We start from the raw sequence: 21,772 nt of genomic DNA on the forward strand, positions 1-21,772 counted from the left end.
ATTTTAGTTATTTATCTCTTAGATGTCAGAACAGCCGACGAAAGTCACAGTGTTGCCTTGTTTGTCTCGCCATCTTTTGCGACTTGTAGCGAACGCTGGTTGAGGGTGTTAGAATCAGTTTTCATTATGAGAGAGGTCGGCTACAAGCTGGACCCTATGGTATGCATATTGTCAGTGTGCTTTGTGAAGAGTGCTCTGTTTGCATTTTGGTCGTTCCATTTCTAATGCTCCTTCCTTTCAGTCGAAGATCCGTGGCAGCATGCCTCAGTCGCTGTCCAGTTGTCTCAGCAGCGTGTAGTACGAGTAGGAAGCCTTCACCAGCTGCAACACAACATAATGGCACCAGTCACAAGCGGAAGCAACTTCTGTTACTCAGTACAACGAAAAACCAGTCCAAAATAGCACATTTTACTTTTTTTTATTCACTCGACGACTTGTTTCGGATCAAGACCCAATATCAGATCATCGTAATAAAGTCGAAAATGGTGTTTCCGAAAATGTGAAAACCATGTCAAAAATGTGCAACGAACATTTACAGCGCACATATATGGTGACAATTACTGAATTATATGAAAGAAACATAACTTACTTACAAACTACGTGGTGCACACACTTTATTAAACTTGTAAACGTCACTACGGATATTCGGATTTAGGTTATGGCATGTTGGATACGGCCGCCACCACTGGCGACGATGTGGCGCAGGCGTATAGCGAAGTTCTGCATGACCCGCTGAGGTGTTGCAACATCGATGATGTCGATAACATCCTGAAGGACTGTTTTGAGCCCAGCAATGGTTTTGGAGTTATTGCTGTACACATTGCCTTTAATATAGCTCCACAAAAAGGAGTCACATGTCCTCAGATCCGTAGAATTTGGCAGCCAATCGAGGCCCACGTCAGTGGCCTCTGGGAAACCCAGGGCCAGAATGCGGTCCCCAAAGTGCTCTCCGTCTTGCATGCACCGCATCGTGTCGAAATCAGGGTCACTTTGGATAATGGGGATGATATCATCTTCCAAAATCTTCACGCACCACACATTCACCTGTTAAGGTGAAGTGACTTCTCGATCACGAAATGCGGATTCTTAGTCTCCCAAAAGCGCCAATTTTGCTTATTGACGAACGCATCCAAATGAAAGTGGCCTTGTCGCTAAACCAAACCATGCATGCGCATACTAATTCCCATCGTGCCCCATGACCAACCATGCAGTTTGAACTTCCTAACGCAAACCGTTCAGAAGTTGTGACGATTTTATTTCATATTGTTCAGTGTCATCCTTTAGATAATTCTGTATGCGCTGTAACTGTTCGTTGCACATTTTTGATATGGTTTTCACTTCTTCGGAAATACCATATTTGACTGTGTTACGATGATCCGAAAGTGGATCTCGGAACTAGTCACTGAGTGAGTAAAAAAAAGCAAAATTTGCAACTTTGGACCGGCTTTTCAGTTGTAATGAAAAATGTCACAGGTGCACCTTTTCCTCTTTAGGGATCCAACCTGTGTGATGATTATTGTTTTAGAGATGTTTATGAATATGTCGTCCGTTTACACAAATGACATTTGAGTGATAGTGATTGTCTTACACAGTCCGCCATTGTTCACGACCATATTCCGCTTAACACGCTCGATGGAGGAACCTACCGTATCCAGAATTCTAACTTTAGTGTGTTGGAGACTACACCGCCAACAGTGACGATTATGGTTCCAGCATGACAACACTCTGTCGTTGATGTCAGAGAACATTTAGAAATGTGTTTCCAAATTGTTTGTTTAGGAGGGTTGAGCCAGTATCGTAGCCATCACATTCTACAGATATTTTTTAGTGGAGATCAGATGGTGGGGGGGGAGGGGTGAAAGGGGTGGGTGCATGAAGCGTTTGATGTAAGACACTCCAACACACTCTAAAACAGCTGTCTGTCGTTTGTCAGAAGCTACAGTCACTATCGGTAATTACCTCGTTGTTTTAAGTGTATTAGATAATTATTGGCAAACAGATGCCAGTTGTACATTCATGTAACTGCATGCATGATATTTTGAGCAACATCTCTAAGACAATATTCGTCACCTAATAGTCTGAACACCGTCCCTGAACATCCCTAGCTTCAAAACCTTCATCGACCCATAGCCAGGGAAGAGTGACATTACTGTTGCACAAAAAAGTGTTTATTTTAACCTATATTAAAAATTCCGAAATTTTGTATACCGGTACGTAGTTCTTTTTACATCCTATACACTTAAACAAACAATTTGATGTACAGAGATAAAACTGAATCATACATCGAAGATTAGTGTTCAGTTTTGGTAAAAACTTTCTAAAGCCAAATCACATAAATATTTCTTTATTTACTACAACCAGTTTCGACAGACTTTACTTTCATCTTCAGATCTTCAAAAATTTTGTTACAAAACGTGTTCATTTTGAGTTGGAACATCACGCGATCTTCGGAGATAAAACCGATCGCTCCTTCTGATTTCTCAACATGAGAAAATTCAACCAGTGTTCAGTGCTTGAATGAATTCATTTATCCACGCAAGCTATTATTTTATTGGACATTACTACTTCACGTGAATGGCCACTTTCAATACCTTATTTATTTTCGTGTGTACCTGGGTAATATGTCAACAAAAATGAAAGCTAGAAGAAATGTATCAAAAACATGACTCAGCAACAAAATATAATGCCTAATTGAGTACTTCACCGGTCAGTGTAACAAACAATTTACATAAAAATTAAGTAATCCATGTACTAACATCATGGGTAACACATTGCATTAGTCGCCATGTGATGATGCAGCCTTTGGAAGTGAGCTGCCTTAAGTGAAAGACATGCCATATTGATGTTCCACAGTTTTCTGTACTTTTAAACAGATAAACTAACGCTACAGCGTTTATCTTTTGCGCTCTAGTGTGCCGAAACGTGTCTGTAGTAGGACATAGTCTGCATTTTCAAATGGTTATGAGAGCTGCGCGAAACGTTATTCGTACTGCATCATCAGGGGTGTAACTTCACTCTCCATAAATGTCGGCAGTAATTCCAGCAAATATCTGTACCATTAAAGATAAATTTTTTAGAACTTTCGGGAACTTACAAAAATCATATGGAACGCATTTCGTAGTAAACTGACTATTGTGAGCTCCAGTAGCGTACATCAGAAACTTTGTTAGAAACAGATTGTTAAGGACAATTGTTTCCCCTTAATTGCAGTGTAGGTGCTTATGCGGTCAGTGCGCTATTTCTGAATTCTTTTGTTCGTTAAACGTTTTGTTCTAAGAACGATGCGGAAGTACGATTCCGATGTAAAAATATTGTTATCAAGTCGACTGATTCGTTTTGTATTCATTATCACGGTCACCTTTTGTGCCAGGTAATTTCTTCCTCCAACAGCTGTACATACTGCCTGCATTTTTGGTAAATTTCGGCTGTGTAACAGTTTTTTAGCGATTCTACTAGTGAGTAAAACCTCGAGAAAAGAAAAATAAAGTTCTGAGTAGCTTCCGGATCACAGTGTATTTCGTCGCAGGCTTTTCTTTCATTACGACACAATCCACTTTTTTGGGCATTTTGATATCAGTTCATGAAGGGAACTCGTAATACTCTAGTGTAACAGAATGTGAAGTTAAAAAGCAATCAGAGATGTTAAATAGAAGTTATTTGTCTACTGTTTAGAGAAACGTTGCATCAGCCGTGCTGTAAAGCTGTTCCGCGTTATGATATGCGTTACTTCCTGTTCACGTTATTGTAGTTTTCTTCTTCAGACGGAAAATTTGTCTGTTGCAACTCTCCACACTAGCCTGTCCTCTCATCTCTACAATCTACATCCATTTCTACCTGCTTGTTGTATTCATCTCTTGGCCTTCCTGTACAATTCTTACTCCACACTACCTTCCATTTCCAGACTGACGACTCCTTGCTGCTTCAAATTGTGTCCTATCAACTGCTCCCTTCTTTTAGCCAATTTGTGCCATAAATTCCTTTTTTTTTCAATTTCATTCAGTACCTCCTCATTAGCTACTCGAACTAACCCGTCTAATCTTCAGCATTTTGGTATAGTCTTCCGTTTTAAAAGTTTGTATTATCTTCTGTTCTGAACTGTTATCGTCCACGTGCGACTTGTATACAAGACTACATTTCAAACAAATACGTGGAAAAAGGACTTTCTAACCCTTAAATTTATATTAAATTTTAACAAAATCTTATTTTGCAGGAATACGTCTCTTCCTACAGCCAGTCTACGTTTTGTATCCTCTCTGCTTCGACCATCGTCAATTATTTTGCTGCTAAAATACCAAAATTCATCCATTACTCTAGCACCTCCTTTTCTAATTCCCTCCTTTTCATGTTCTACGAGATTTATAACTGCAGTCTGATTTCTGTACAAGTTATATATAACTTTTTGCTTTCTGTGTCCTACCGTTGCCATTTTCAGAACTCAAAAGAGTCTAACCCAGTCAAAACTGTCAGAAGCTTTCTACAAATCTACCAATGGTGTAAAGGTATGTTTGCCTTTCTTTGGCCTATCTGCTAAGGTAAATCGTGTCCTCACGTATCCGTATGTTTCCGCGGAATCCAGTCTAATCTTCCCCAAGGGGAACTGACAGTTAGGTAATACACATATCAGATGGAATAGGAATTATTACAATCTAGTTTAAGTCTGAGAGTATTTCGCCTGTCTCATACTTTGCACGCCAGATGGAATGATTCTGTTATTTCTGGCTCTCTCAAAGGTCTCAGTAACTCTGAGGGAATAACGTCTGCCCCAGGGCGGTGTTTCTATTCAGGTCTTTCAGTGCTGTGTCAAATTATTATCGTAGCACCATATTCTCATCTTATCTTCATCTACTTTCTTCTATGATATTTCCTGTAAGTCAGTTTCCCATGTATAGCCCTTCTATACATTCTTTCAGTCTTTCAGCTTTTGGTTCTTTGCTTTGCGCTGGTTTTCTGTCGGAGATCTTGATGTTCGTACAGCTGCTTCTGTTTTCTCCAAAAGCCTTTTTAATTTACCTGTTGGTGACACCTACCTATCCATTACGTATGCAAGTTTCTACAACCCTTCAAATGTTCTCTAGTCATTCCGGCCTAGCCACCTTGCATTTGCTGTCAGTCTCATTTTTTATGTGTCTGTTTCCTTTCGACTGCTCCATTTGCTGCATTTACATTTCTTCTCCTTTCGATAAGTAAACTCAATATCTGCTATGTTATCCAGAAACTTCTATTGTGGACTGCTTTTTACCTATTCGGTTTCTTGCTATCTTCACTACTTCACATTTCAAAGCTACCTATTCGTCTTCTATTGTATTTCGTTCCCCTGATTCAGTCGTCACCCAACGCTCCCTGTGAAATTCTTATAAATCTCTGCTTTTTTCTATTATCTAGTTCTCATCTCCTTAATATCGTAACTGTCTGAAGTGGCTTAGGATTTAGTCTGAAGTTCACAGCTAATAAATTACGGTCAGAGTATACATCTGCTTCAGGAAGTGCCTCACACTTCAAAGTCTGGTTTCGAAATTCCTGTCTGACCAGTATATAATAATCAGTAACCTTACAGCGTCTCCAGGTCTTTTCCACGTATATAAAGCCTTCTTTCATGATTCTTAAACCAGATATTAGCGATGATTGTATTATGCTTAGCCCAAAATTCTGTCATGCGGCTTACCCTTTTATTCCTTTTTTCCAGTCCCCGTCGTACTACTTCTCCATCCTTCTGTTATGAAACTTCCTGGCAGATTAAAACTGTGTGCCGGACCGAGACTCGAACTCGGGACGTTTGCCTTTAGCGGGCAAGTACTCTACCATGTGGGCTACCCAAGCACGACTCACGACCCGTCCTCACAGCTTCAATTCTGCCAGTACCTCGTCTCCTATCTTCCAAACTTTACAGAAGCTCTTCTGCAAACATGCTGGAAACATCCTTCTGTTTCTTACTACTGAATTCCAGCCCTCCATCTACTATGGCGAGTGCATCGACAGCCGTGCTGATATATTCCCGTACTTATCCTACTTAGGTTATTAGACGGTGACATAATAACGGCGGACAGGTGTCCACCGCTCCCATCACGCCAGTGGCTCGTCTGCACAGTTTGTAACTACATTAAAGAGCCAAAAACACTGGTACACCTGCCTAATATCGTGTAGGGCCCCCGTGAGCTCGCAGAACAGCCGCGAGATGTGGCATGGACTCCACTAATGTCTGAAGTAGTTCTGGAGGGAACTGACACCATGAATCCTGCAGGGCTATCCGTAAATCGCCTTATTCTGCTGGAATTGCCCAAGTGGAATGGATGCAGGTGATCAGACAGGGCCGGCCGGGGTGGCCGAACGGCTCTGTACTTGAATACGAAAACCTATACCAGTTTCTTTAGCGCTTCGGTGTAGATAATGCGGTCAGGTTATACACGCTGGCATGATAAAGTGTTGGCAAGTCCGGCTGCGGATAGCTCCACGGAACTTGTGAGTGTTGGCATTCGAGCGGTCCGTATCGCAGCCAGCAGTGCTGCAGTCACGGACCTACTTTGCCTAGCCATTCGCCTGGTGTGTATTAAAATGGACACCGGCTGCTAGCAAGCCAGTCCCGCTCTTGAAGCTACTACACCTGGGCGTGCTCTTCGCAGTCCTCGGCGTATTGTGCGGCTACCGTTCACCAGGGACCACTGCATGGTGGAGGACAGCATTCACAAACAGTAATTCACCAGTGCACAATAGAAGTTTCTGGATAACATAGCAGATATTGACTTTACTTATCGATAGGAGAAGAAATAAAAATGCAGCAAATGGAGCAGCCGAAAGGAAATAGACACATAAAAAATGAGATTGACAGCAAGTGCAAGGTGGCTAGCCCGGAATGACTAGAGAACATTTGAAGGGTTGTAGGAACATGCATACGTAATGGATAGGTAGATGTCACCAATAGGTAAATTAAAAAGGCTTCAGAGGGGGCATTCCAGCATTCAATGTCAGTGATTTCCTTTCAGCTTGAATTAGACTTTCGGTCATAGTCTTCTGATACTGGACGTAAAAGTGCTCATTCAGCTATTGGAATTTTTAATGATTAACTAAGAAAATAGGTCCTGAATCAAGTATCCCCTCCTAGTTCACTGTTATTGAATGAACTTTAATGAAAGTGATATAGCTCTTTGTTGCTTAGGCGTATCAACTGACACGTTGTCGCCTCCAGTCGCAATAAGCAGTGGTGATGACGATGATTGAACATGAAGTCTCGTTTCGGTATTTAATGGCGGACGCCTCCGTAGGTCAGCGGTAGCGTTACCGCCTACTACTCTATGGGGTCGGGTTCGATTCCCGGCAGGGGACTGGGTATTGTGTATCCTTCATCATCATTGACACGCAAGTCGCCTAAGTGGCGTCAACTAAAAAGAATTGCAATACGGCGGCCGAACCTTGAAGGGGATATCCCGGCCAACAAATGCCATATGATCATTTCTTACAATCTTTAATGGCGCCGTGAATGTCAGAACTTCCAAGATTTAGTGACTGTGAAGAGTACCTCTTTTATATACCCACTCTGGATGGAACTGCTTTCAATCTTTGATGTGTTCATCCCCACATATGACTGCCCACTATCTCATTTCAGTATGGTATCGCAGAAAGTGGACAGCTCAACGAGTGCTTTACTTACAGAAAATTAGATAGTAACAGGAGCTTCTTTTGAGTACCTTTGTCCATAGCGGACGCTGCCCTGTCCCAGGTGAGTACGACGTCACCTCTGCCGTTTTGAGGTTTCACTGAGAATTTGGAGCTATGGCTAGACTAGAAACGGCGTCTTGTGGCCTCCACATTCAAGGTCAAAATTCACATAAAACTTTTCTACTTATTTTGTGCTGAAGTGTATAACAATTCCAGTTGTTCATCCCTGGCACACACTGTGGTAAAGGAACTTACGTTCATTTGAGGAAAGATGAGGCAGTGGTCAGCAGACTGGACTCGCATTCAGGACGACGAGAGTTGAAATCTGCGTTTGGCCATCCAGATTTAAGAATTCTGTGATCTCCCCAAATCACCCCAGGTAGGTGCCAGGATGGTTCCTTCGAAATGGCATGGCTGGTTTCCTTCCACATCCTTGAAACAGTCTGAGGTGGTGCTTTGTTTGTAATGACGCCCATGTCGACGGACCGTTAAACCTGTCTTCCTTTCTTTCATCTGGGAACAGCCAATTAAATGTTCCCAATAAAACGTACTCATGTACTTCTTGTCTAGAATATTACGTTTCCATTGTGGTAACAATTCAGAAAAGCTTACAAGATTGATTATCTGATGGTGTAATGTTTCATCTTCTGTACCAAATAATGTGCCTGCAGGATGACCTGAGACTGTCAGTGATAGAGTGTCTGATGGACACACAGGCTCCATGGAATGCTCCAATCCGTTGGACGTCAGTATTGCTCCATTATCTGAAGGAACAGCTGACTATTCGTCACACTCCAGTGAGTTTGTGCCCCAGGGGTAGCGCCGTCATTTCCGTCTGTGAGCAACGACTGCCATATCAAAAATGGTTCAAATGGCTCTGAGCACTATGGGACTCAACTTCTGAGGTCATTAGTCCCCTAGAACTTAGAACTAGTTAAACCTAACTAACCTAAGGACATCACACACGTCCATGCCTGAGGCAGCATTCGAACCTGCGACCGTAGCGGTCTCACGGTTCCAGACTGCAGCGCCTAGAACCGCACGGCCACTTCGGCCGGCGACTGCCATATCCCCGTTGTGGTACTCGAATCACTAGTTAGCTTTAGAATTCGCGAAATGGGCCAGTCGACTCTATTAGCCAACCTGAACTGCATAAAGTAAAAATGCTGTACATACCTCACGACTAGCCTGTGACCTCAGTATTGAGTGGTGACGACGATACATTCAGAGACGGGACTCGTGGTGCAGATTCAAGTCATGATGAGCTACGCAGTCAAAGCAGTCGCTTCACGAGGTTGTGGATGCGAATGATAGTTCTTTGATACGGATTCCCAACCCTCCTGCCACCTCATTAGCGCAGAACTACGTAGCCGGCCGCGGTGGTCTCGCGGTTCTAGGAGCGCTGTCCGGAACCGTGCGACTGCTACGGTCGCAGGTTCGAATCCTGCCTCGGGCATGGATGTGTGTGATGTCCTTAGGTTAGTTAGGTTTAAGTAGTTCTAAATTCTAGGGGACTGATGACCACAGCAGTTGAGTCCCATAGTGCTCAGAGCCATTTGAACCATCAGAGCCAGAACTACGTAACTACAAGCGCTATTTCAGCAGATGTGCAACCAATAACCCGCAACGTCAATGGCCCTGAGGAAGGAATACACGCAGTAGCACTTCAGACCTGTGCTGTTTCAACAAACTTAATTGAGGACCTGTCCAACCAGCTGGAGGATCATTTCGCTGGCGTTCTAATATCAAAATTAGTGGATCGCACTTCCTCGAAACTCCTTCCTCCAGGCTCAGGTCTCACTATCACAGGGCGCATTATATCCGACGAGGATGGATGCCTCATAGGCCGGCAGAGGCATCTTCAGTTATCGAAGGCGTCTGACTCCTCTGTTGCAAGTGCGCAGTTTTGTACAAGCCCTGCAATCTGTGTTGCTGCCAGGGATCATGTTAAAGTACTTCCTCAATACGACTTCCTTGTCCATAGCGATATTCACGCCCAGTATCTGAAAGTTACATGACAACAAACTGTTGACATCCCTGACGAAAACCCGACTTTGTCAGGTTCTTTACACTCAGACCTGCAGGATCACTCAGTGTGTCTATGTACACATTTACGGTCTTTCTGTAGGTTCCTGTTGAATTAATTTCAACGCTTCTCAGGTGGCATCTATACCAACGGCAGTGCTCACAACTACAGCTGCCGTCCACCTGCGCCAGTACACAGGCCGGTGCAGTCTGTAGACAGGTCTCTTCTGTTGTCTGGTTGGGTCGGCCAGTCCACCACTGCGTCGGTCGCTCTGGTGCGAACACCATTTTAATCCCAGGCACCTGCAGGACCTTCTGCAACGTTCTGCAAACTTCTGTAATTCTCCTCGATCTTACCTATATCTTGGTGTGACGTTTCCAGTGGTGTCCGTTGCCGTCACAGATACACGTCCACGGACTTACAATGTTTTGAGAGAAAAGCATAAGCAAGACGCAGAACATCAGTCATGCCTCGCCCTGCAGTATACCTACACGGTCAGGTTCATACTAACACAGCGACTGTGGGGACGCATTGTTGCATGCAAGGCTGCTAACGTTGCTACTGGGACAACCTACAAGGACCACCTTCAGGACTTTCCCAGCTATTTACTTGTTCACTCTTGAAAATTCAAATGCAAACACTGGACCGCAGCATGAATCGTCTCCGTTGCTGGTGTCAGTGACAAGATATGGTCTGCAACGACACAGATCCTGCATTTGTGCTTTTATCAGATCCGCTCCGAATGGTTGCCATCCTGGTGGACATAAACACTAGCTGTCATACCCTAGCCAGCCACAGCGTCACCGATTAGCCCTTCACGAACTCAGAATTATGGCTACAGTAGCAGGGGCACAGCTGCCGATGGCACTGACATGACAATTCCAGAATTTGTACAGTTATGGCGGAACTACGCTTACACCAGAAGCATGGCGATAATTAGGAATATACGGATGCATTCACGGAAAAATGTTGTTCAGCCTGAATAGTGTCTTCTGGTCGTTTGACAAGTTTTGGACACTCATTTTATGCATATGACATCTGTATGCTCATCTACCGATTGAACTTCAGTATTTCATAACTTTGGCATAAATTATAGATATGTTTATATTGTCATTTTGATAGGTTGGTGGTTGTTTGATTTGGGGGGGGGGGGGGGGGGGAGGACCAAACAGCGACGTCATTGGTCCCGTCGAATTAGGGAAGGACGGAAAAGGAAGTCAACCGAGCCTTTCAGGGGAACCATCCCGGCATTTGAAGCAATTTAGGGAAATCACAGAAAACCTAAATCAGGATGGCCGGACGCGGGTTTGAACCATCGTCCTGCGGAATGCAAGTCCAGTGTACTAACCACTGCGCCACCTCGCTCGGTGTCATTTTCATGCCTGTATCTATACTGACATATTTTGTTGAGGCAGATAGGTGCGCATATGTTGTTCATGCTCAACATTGCCTTGGTTTCTGCATATTCTGTGTATGGTATGACATAGATGCATATACAGTATTCAGCTTAGTATTTTATAGCTTTGACATGACGTACAGATATATTTTAATAGCTTTACTTCGTTGACACTCAGATGCTATTGATGCTGTCCTTGTGCAAGGACTTCTTGCATATAGATGAATATTTGTTTGGTTTACTTACTTCTGATGTTTTAGTTCGTTTTATACATCTATCATTTTCTGCAGTTGTTTTTGTAGATTAGGAGGTTTCTTCAGGATTTTGCAGTTTAGCGTATCATCCAGCTCACCAATTTTGATCATGGAATATTTAATTAATAACTTTATTAATAAATAGTACATTTGTACAACGTTTGGAGTGGAAATTCGTTATGGTATACTGTAAATGATAATGGATGTATCTGTCGTTTTTATCTAATGATTACTGTAAATTTGCTTGTATAGTGTTGTCCTTGACTTTTATGCTGTTTTTAATCTGGATGATTGGTAAGTTGATGATGCTTTCATTACTGTTTATGAGTACTGGCCGGAAGATCGTGGGCTCAGTCTCCGAAACTGGCTGCTGTATAATAAACAACGGCGAAAGGACGACTGCAGGAGTTTAATTTAATTACATAAATGAATGGCCGAAGTTCCACAAACCTTCAAATCAGAAGGATGGACAGACACAAAATTTAGGAACCATGTCACCCATTTGAAAAAGTGAATGTCTATATTTTTTTCTCGCAGGGAGCGACTGTTAAATCTTCACAAGTTCGAGACTAATAATGAAGTATTTTGTCGGCTGTATATGTAGTGAAAGGAAACAGAACTTATTCACTTTACAGTAGCTCATATTTTCTCCAATAACTCCATCACTTCAGTGTACAACAAAATACATTAATCGAAAAGGAGATGATTTCAAACTCGAATCAAACAGCTACTCATCTACATCTAAAAATAGCAGGAACAAAAGAAAGGTGCATACAAAGTGTGAAAATGACTCAGGTGAAATGGTTACTTTGAGCATTGAACACGTTAAGCTTGCCAGACCCCCAAAAATTTCATAGCTACTCAATAATTCCTATCACAGACACCTCATGACGATACAGCAGTCCATACTACTATTTAAACACGATAATGATCGAAGCAGAAGATATGAATTAAAATTTATGATGCTGCGGCAAGTCGAACCCGGGTCTTCTTGCTTGGTAGGCGGAAACGCTAATCATTACACCACCACAGCGCTATGGACAATACTCCTGTACAGACTACCGAAGTTGAGTGCCCTCCTCAACACAAACTCCCATTCATAACTAAATTTGGTACAGGACTTTCCCATTACGTCCAACGCTGGGGTGCTATTCCAATGCCGGAGAGCCCCGGCAGTAGTAACAACGTAAGGGAAAATTAACTGACGATCTGAATCGAAGGTTGTGTTGGGGAGCGCACTCCACTTGGGTAGATTGTGCAGCCATCTTTGACATGGTGCTGTGGTGGCATAATAATTAGCATTTCTGCGCAACAAGCAATAAGACTCTGGTTCGAGTTGCGGCCGCAACATAAAATTTAATTCATATTTTCTGCTTCGATCATTATCGTTGATATAGACTTAAATGTCTCATAAGGAGACGGCAGGACCGTGGGGGTCGGGAATTTGTCCGAAATTTTGTGTGGTGAAAGAGGACCCCTAACACCTCACGTGGTTAAAAAAATTAGGACGCACTACCCGGAAAATCCCGGGAAAAATCGATCCAAAGTTTCCTAAGTGCCCTATGAGTATAAAATGTTAATCTAATGCCGAGCTGCCGGCTTGCCTAGACGGTTACGGCTCGGACTTTTACGCCAGAGGCCTCGGGTTCGATTCCTCCTATGGCACCTTCTGCTTCATTTTCTTTTGTTATTCCACCAATTATTCAGAGAGTTTCCCAAACCTACATTATCTTTAACAAGTTAGTTACATTATTGAATAAAAATTATTTTCTTTTGTCCAACAACACAATTCATGGCGGTGGGTTTTCCATTTGTCATTGTAAAGTATATGAGGAGAAACATTGGGTTTTTAATCAGAATAACAAAGTCGATTGGGAAACATTCAATTTTGATACATATAATAACTATATAAACAAGAAACGCAGTGGTAATTATCGTAAAAATAAACAAAGCAATGATTTTTGCGATATCTTGCGCAACATATAAAAGCGCATTTTTTACATTCACAGGTCGTATGCAATAAATCTGTACAAAAACATGCCCCATTAACATTTACGAAAATGTTTCAAGTTTCTGGTAATTTTGAGGCAAACCAGGCATATTGAATCATGTCTCGGAATATTGGTGACGGTAATTGATGGTGAATCGTAGAATGAATTTTTATACGATCTTCCCAGGAATTAATTTCTCTATTCTTCTGTAACAATGCGCTGCAATTTTGCAAGCGCTTTATGAAATTTTTTAGTTGCCTGTAAAAGTAAACATCACAAGGTTGCACCAAAGAAGTGCATTTTGGAGGTATGACTTTTAGAGACCCAGCTGGCATATTTTCGTCACCTTGAAAAATTGCATCATATATCTCCGGATTGGTTTGACCTCCACAAGAGTCAATGAGAAGTAAATATTTATTCTCCGCGACGTAAGATTTTAAACATTTCCAGAGAAAACCATGTATAAAACTGTTGTTAATTTTCCGGACCTCGATGATGTTACGATGACGTTCGTATAAGTATTGGGTTAGCCATCTATTAATTTGTGAATATGAGGTCCGAAATGACCGGTCGCTTCTTGTAAGAATATGAAGACATGTGGGAGCAGTTTTCCGGATAATGTTATTGAATATTGTGTGGTGTACGAATGCGTCACTTTATTCAAATCTGACTTTTTCACGAAAACTGTTTTACTCCCTTTTTCAGTGAGAGTCCTGTTGAAAACAGATTGATATTGGCATCCTGAAACAAAAGTATTTTTAATATTAAATAATATTCGAATGCGTATGTAAAAATCTTTTTCTATAATTAAATTTGAATTGATATATTATACATCGGTAAAAACATTTTGTACGCACAAAACATGTATTTACCTGTTTGGTCAGTATTTATCACATAATCGTCATGGTATTGAGGGATTAAACGGCACGTCTGCCGACGAAAGGTCCCCGCAGACGCTTGGATGTCGTCCATAGACGCCGCTTCTTTTTTCGAAACCAGTTTGGTGATCTTGCGCTGTGAAATTCTGTGCTTCTGTTTAAATGCCGTGACCCATCGATCAGACGCCTTGAATTTGAAATCGACGAATTGGGCAGCCGCAGCCAATGCCCATTGCTGTAAATTTCTTGTCGTGACTTGATGATATTGCTGTTTTGCTTCCACAAAACGGTCGTAGGTCCACGAATCTATCGCTTCAAATTTATCCATTGGCGTACCACCACTTTTAATTGGTTTCCCACATTGTGAAAGATTTTATTTTCTCTTCAATTGGCGGCGTCCTTTTTCTTTGCAATGTCGCCGAGGACCATTTAGCAATATTCACGACTTTGACTTTGTAGGCAATGGGAATCATGTCACTTTTAAATCTTCTCGGGGACATTTCATATTCGTCTGGAGACGAATCACTTTTTGGCACTTCGAACTGTTCGTCATGCTCCTCACAAAAAAATGGCTCTGAGCACTATGGGACTTAACATCTGTGGTCATCAGTCCCCTAGAACTTATAACTACTTAAACCTAACTAACCTAAGGCCATCACACACATCCATGCCCAAGGGAGGATTCGAATCTGCGACCGTAGCGATCACGCGGTTCCAGACAGAAGCGCCTAGAACCGCACGGCCACACCGGCCGGCGTTCTCCTCACATTCTTCGCAATCCTCATGAGCGTGAATTAATTCCTCTTCAGTTACGAATGTTTTTTCACCCAAAAGTTCCAGTGTATTATATAAAGTTCTCAGGCCAGTAACATAGCATTGCGAGAGATTTCTTCCGAGGATATCGATGCAATTAAATTATTTTCCGTCAACAGCCTTTCATAATACACCACTGCGTCCTTCAATCGTAATTTTGATAGATCACTATGAATGGATTCGTCAGGAATTTCTTCTCCTATTCCAAATGAGCCAGCAACTTCTTCAATCGACATGTTTAATCTCGGATCGGAATAACACGTTGAAATTTGAAACAGGTACGTCTGTTCACGACGAAATCGAAAAACAAACTGCCCTTTGCTTCTCACGGCTCGCGCACAGTCCTACGCGCTAATGACCGTTATAATCCCAAGAGGACCCCTACAAAACCCAGGTTTAAATCTTGAAACCGCATAAAACGAAATAGAACAACGAGCACGAATAGTTTTCAGTGAATGAAAAACTTTACGTTCTTGAGATAAAATAATGTTTTAAAAATAATGTAGGTTTGAGAAACTTTTTGAATAATTGGTGGAATAACAAAAGAAAATGAAACAGAAGGGGCAAAAAGAAGTGCCAGAGGAAGAATCAAACCCGAGACCTCTGGTGTAAGGGCCGGACGGAGTGGCCGAGCGGTTCTAGGCACTACAGTCTGGAACCGCGCAACCGCTACGGTCGCAGGTTCGAATCCTGCCTCGGGCATGAATGTGTGTGATGTCCTTAGGTTAGTTAGGTTTAAGTAGTTCTAAGTTCTAGGGGACTGATGACCTCAGATGTTAAGTCCCATAGTGCTTAGAGCCGTTTGAACCATTTTTTTCTGGCGTAAGAGTCCGAGCCCAAACCATCTAGGCCGGACGGTGGCTCGGCAATGGACTAACATTTTATACTCATAAGGTACCTAAGAAACTTTGGATCGATTTTTCTCAGGATTTTCCGAGTAGTGCGTCCTAATATTTTAACCACGTGAGGTGTTAGGGGTCCTCTTTCACCACACAAAATTTCGGACAAATCCCTGACCCCACGGTCGTCCGTCTCCTTGTCAGAGAAAAATTTAATTATAAGATCTAAAAAATATATATGTTATTTAAACAATTTACGGTGCACATTTCTCCTCAGGCATATCTAATCATAGGAATAAAGATTTTAGCGCTTACCTGAATGTGCACCACTTACTATTACTTAAGCTATTATTACCCAGAGCAGTTGCATGTGTATATCTATTCCATATGGGAATCGTTAGCATACTGAAAGTATCTGTGGTCTGTTGCAGTGAAACTAACATGGATATGGAAGTTTTACACACGTCAGAATCTTCCTGCAACACGTCAAGCTCACCAGTGCTTGGAGAAATGATGATAGGTATGTTACACAGCAGATATGTGTTATTGGAAAATCTAAAATTTTCTCAAACTCCTCTCCAGCCAGCACCAAGCGAAGGCAAGCCAGGCCATCGGCCTGTGTCGCTGTCAAAACGGCAGCCATTCCAAACGCGCGGGATCGATGACCGTAGCAGTCTGGTCCCTTTAATCCCCCAAACCAACCAACCAACCAACCAAACGCGCAACAAACGAAGGACATATTCCCTCACCTTGCGTGAGTTGAAGGCCAGAATCATAAACTTAGCAGCATGAATCAGCGAGGGAAATACGTAACGCCATTCTAGTAGCTCTGCTTGGTTTTGCAAGACAGAATTAAGGTTTTACAAGAACACATATCAACATCCTGATATGGTGGAAAGGCCACAAGCTGAAGCCCTGACAGCCATTCTTATGAAACTGAGATGTGGTGATGTCCGCCGATGAGCCCAGAAAAGTAGGCGACATTCGTTCATCACCGGCCAGGCATAAAGTCATTTCCTAATATAAGTAGTAACAAACACTGAGGCTTCCGAGCCTTGGCGTCTCTACTTCGCACTACACAAGCTACAAAGCTGAGCCTGCGATACACTGACTGCTACCGTTCACCCACGTCACTTGCACCTTCGATCCTGTCCATCGCTGTGAGCTGCCCAATCGTTGCTGGTGGAAGGGCTATGTTGTTGTTCATCTCTGCACCAGGAAGAACTGCTGAGTGATTACCGGCAGCGAGGTCTGTCATCAGTCCGACACACTCTTTATGTAAATAGACGCCGCCGAGCGGCATCCTCAGAAGATCGCTGGGACAGGGTCAGCACTTTCCGCGACAGTATACTACACTGCCGAGTGCCCTGGCACCACCACAGAGACGAATATACGACCGTGAACTTTAATGTAACAAATCCTCGTTCTGCTAGTTGTATGATTAGCGCCCACTGCCCAACTGCAACATTAGGTGTCTCAACCCAGGCCCTTACAAAATTGGCGTCAGAAGAGTTTACGTCAGCTGCTGCGGCCGAAACAGGACCATGGCAGCCATGTCATCGCCGTCACCATCTGTACTTCCATTCCGACGTAGTGTAGTGCGGTGCGTGAGCTATTTTTCGGTGGACTTTCGGACTGTGTTGTTGTTTCCAGACTTGTCATTGCGTAGAAGAAATACCAGGAAAACGTATTTAATGCCAGTGAGGTGCAAATTTTATAATTTATCGGGTCATTAGTCGCCATGCACTAAGCAGTACCAGCCAGAATGTGACATTTGTAGCAGGTTTGAGCACTTGAAGATGGACTGTTCAGAGTCACATTCGGCTACGATCCGGTACAGAAATTAATCTGTTGCATTTTTCTGTCTGGTATAAGTTTAGTTTTCTTTTGTAACGGCAGTAGTAGAAACGACAAAAGTTTGGAAAATGTGGTGATACTATGGGTACAACTACCACTGCTTTAACAGAGTGAATAAAAAACTTATGAGCAGGAAAATGAAGACCTGCCTAGCAACCTGACCAGAAAAAGCTAAGGTCGCGTTAAGTGCACACACGTTCCTCCTGAGCCATCAGCATTTCCGGAGAAATAACGGAGAGTGTCAGTGTGTTCATTAGAGGTGTATTATATATACGGCTAATGTACAGTTAGTGGACGAAGCTAAAAAATATGCGATGTACCACGAGGTACTTAGCAAGGTAAGACCTTTACAGGAGCTAGCTGATGTTTGTGCTGGCGCTACCAGAAACAAAACAGTGCAACATTTTTTAGAGAGGAACTTAATACTTTAGTCCAGAAGCCCAATACGTCAGTGGAATCTTTTTTGTGTAGAACATTAATGCACACACATACAAGCTGACGCAAAGGGAGAGGTTGACACATTTACCTTGTGGGAAGTTGAAAATAGGGGATTCGATGTTTTCTTACGTGGTATCCCCGACGACATGTCACACAGAGTCAGGATGGAGAAGCCCTCTGGCTTAGCCAAAGTCGTCAGGATTGCGGTACTGTTATAAGAAATCGATATTGCTACAAAAGTGTGTAAGGACTGTCGAGTCTTCCCCATCAAAGTCAACTGTTACATGTAAGTACATAAGACTCGTCTCCGGAAGCAAAGTAACCGTTCAGATCGTTATGAATGTGGTCAACTCGGTCATAAGGCACAAGAGTGCAGGAACAAGATACAAGGGAAACATCTTCAGACAAAGTTCCTGTTCAACGCAAATGGGAATACATCGCCAGTCAGAAGGCATTTCCAGTAGAATGGAACATTGCACATGTATCTGAAGAGAAAGAATGTTGCTTGTTAGGTACAGTACACCCCACAGAACGTAAGCTATTAGCAGACACAAGTGCACATGTGTCAGTCGCTAGTCTGGACCTAAATGGCATAAAAATAGTTAGGTCTGCACGATACAGGTTACAATACAGGTGACAAGGATGTGAAGCTATTAGGGACAACACTGCTCAACTTTATCGTCAGAGATAAGAATTTTTGAGAATACATGGAAGTGTTTCTAAATATTGATGAATGTTATTCTGCGATTCTTGGACTGGAATTTCTTGGTAAACATCATTCCAAAATCGAGATTTTCCGGTATACAGTTCCACTCAGTGGAATTATGTTTCCACTGGGAACAACAACTGCAAGCGAAACAATGTCGCAAGATGCAGCAATCATGAAGGTGTTGCTAACTGAATTGTGAACGCGTACACTAATGATTGGTTCCTAAGGTAAGGTACGACTAGGTACACGAAAGCTGGTTTACATTTCTGTGTATTCTGGTGTACCATAAGAAGTTTTCTACGTTGTAGAACCACTATAAATTATTGGACAGATAGATAAAACGCATTGTTTTGTGCACAGAAGCACAGCACGCATTAGTAATAAACAGGGTGGTCCATTGATAGTGACCGGGACAAATATCTAACGAAATAAGCATCAAACGAAAAAACTACTTAGAACGAAACTCGTCTAGCTTGAAGGGGGAAATCAGATGGCGCTATGGTTGGCCCGCTAGATGGCGGTGCCATAGGTCAAACGGATATCAACTGCGTTTTTTAAAAATAGGAACCCCCATTTTTTATTACATATTCGTTTAGTACGTAAGGAAATATGAATGTTTTAGTTGGACCCCTTTTTTCGCTTTGTGATAGATGGTGCTGTAATAGTCACAAACGTATAAGTACGTGGTATCACGTAACATTCCGCCAGTGCGGACCGTATTTGTTCGTGATACATTACCCGTGTTAAAATGGACCGTTTACCAATTGCGGAAAATGTCAATATCGTGTATGCTGCTCGGTGTCCTTGACGACGTCATCCAAGTGTCCGGACCGTTCACCGGATGTTGTTGCTGTGGTCTTCAGTCCTGAGACTGGTTTGATGCAGCTCTCCAAATTACTCTATCCTGTGCAAGTTTCTTCATCTCCCAGTACTTACTGCAACCTACATCATTCTGAATCTGCTTAGTGTATTCATCTATTGGTCTCCCTCTACGATTTTTACCCTTCACGCTGCCCTCCAATGCTAAATTTGTGATCCCTTGATGCCTCAGAGTATGTCCTACCAACCGGTCCCTTCTTCTTGTCAAGTTGTGCCACAAACTCCTCTTCTCCCAATTCTATTCAATACCTCTTCATTAGTTATGTGATCTACCCATCTAATCTTCAGCATTCTTCTGCAGCACCACATTTCGAAAGCTTTTATTCTCTTCTTGTCCAAACTATTTATCGTCCATGTTTCACTTCCATACATGGCTACACTCCATACAAATACTTTGAGAAACGACTTCCTGACACTTAAATCTATACTCGATGTTCACAAATTTCCCTTCATCAGAAACGCTTTCCTTGCCATTGCCAGTCTACATTTTATATCCTCTCTACTTCGACCATCATCAGTTATTTTGCTCCCCAAATAGCAAAACTCCTTTACTACTTTAAGTGTCTCATTTCCTAATCTATTTCCCTCAGCATCACCCGACTTAATTCGACTCATTCCATTATCCTCGTTTTGCTTTTGTTGATGTTCATCTTATATCCTCCTTTCAAGACACTGTACCATTCCGTTCAACTGCTCTTCCAAGTCCTGTGCTGTCTCTGACAGAATTACAATGTCATCGGCGTACCTTAAAGATTTTATTTCTTCCCTATGGATTTTAATACCTACTCGGAATTTTTCTTTTGTTTCCTTTACTGCTTGCTCAATATAGAGATTGAATAACATCGGGGAGAGGCTACAACCCTGTCTCACTCCCTTCCCAACCACTGCTTCCCTTTCATGCCCCTCGACTCTTATAACTGCCATCTGGTTTATGTACAAATTGTAAATAGCCTTTCGCTCCCTATATTTTACCCCTGCCACCTTTAGAATTTGAAAGAGAGTATTCCAGTCAACATTGTCAAAAGCTTTCTCCAAGTCTACAAATGCTAGAAACGTAGGTTTGCCTTTCCTTAATCTTTCTTCTAAGATAAATCGTAGGGTCAGTATTGCCTCACATGTTCCAACATTTCTACGGAATCCAAACTGATCTTCCTCAAGGTCGGCTTCTACCAGTTTTTCCATTGGTCTGTAAAGAATTCGCGTTAGTATTTTGCAGCTGTGACTTATTAAACTGATAGTTCGGTAATTTTCACATCTGTCAACACCTGCTTTCTTTGGGACTGGAATTATTATATTCTTCTTGAAGTCTGAGGGTATTTCGCCTGTCTCATACATCTTGCTTACCAGATGGTGGAGTTTTGTCAGGACTGGCTCTCCCAAGGCTATCAGTAGTTCTAATGGAATATTGTCTACTCCGGGGGCCTTGTTTCGACTCAGGTCTTTCAGTGCTCTGTCAAACTCTTCACGCAGTATCATATCTCCCATTTCATCTTCATCTACATCCTCTTCCATTACCATAATATTGTCCTAAAGTATATCGCCCTTGTATAGACCTTCTATATACTCCTTCCACCTTTCTGCTTTCCCTTCTTTGCTTAGAACTGGGTTTCCATCTGAGCTCTTGATGTTCATGCAAGTGGTTCTCTTTTCTCCATAGGTGTCTTTAATTTTCCTGTAGGCAGTATCTATATTGTCCCTAGTGAGATAAGCCTCTACATCCTTACATTTGTCCTCTAGCCATCCCTGCTTGCCATTTTGCACTTCCTGTCGATCTCATTTTTGAGACGTTTGTATTCTTTTTGGCCTGCTTCATTTACTGCATTTTTATATTTTCTCCTTTCATTAATTAAATTCAATATTTCTTCTGTTACCCAAGAATTTCTACTAGCCCTCGTCTTTTTACCTACTTAATCGTCTGCTGCCTTCACTGATTCATCCCTCAGAGCTACCCATTCTTCTTCTACTGTATTTCTTTCCCCCATTCCTGCCAATTGTTCCCTTATGCTCTCTGAAACTCTCTACAACCTCTGGTTCATTCAGTT

At 42.4% G+C, this 21,772-nt stretch overlaps 1 protein-coding gene across 1 annotated transcript in view; it reads right to left on the bottom strand.

The window, feature by feature from the left end:
• Nucleotides 1-264: 264 nt before the first annotated feature.
• LOC124776156 (odorant receptor Or2-like) overlaps nucleotides 265-21,772 on the bottom strand; it is a 105,009-nt gene continuing 83,501 nt past the window's right edge. The window contains exon 6 of the mRNA XM_047250996.1: nucleotides 265-321. Within this exon, the coding sequence (XP_047106952.1) occupies nucleotides 265-321 (57 nt within the window). The remainder of the gene's footprint in view (nucleotides 322-21,772) is intronic.

The sequence above is a fragment of the Schistocerca piceifrons genome, chromosome 2 (genome assembly GCF_021461385.2).
Source record: "Schistocerca piceifrons isolate TAMUIC-IGC-003096 chromosome 2, iqSchPice1.1, whole genome shotgun sequence".
NCBI classification, from domain to species: domain Eukaryota; kingdom Metazoa; phylum Arthropoda; class Insecta; order Orthoptera; family Acrididae; genus Schistocerca; species Schistocerca piceifrons.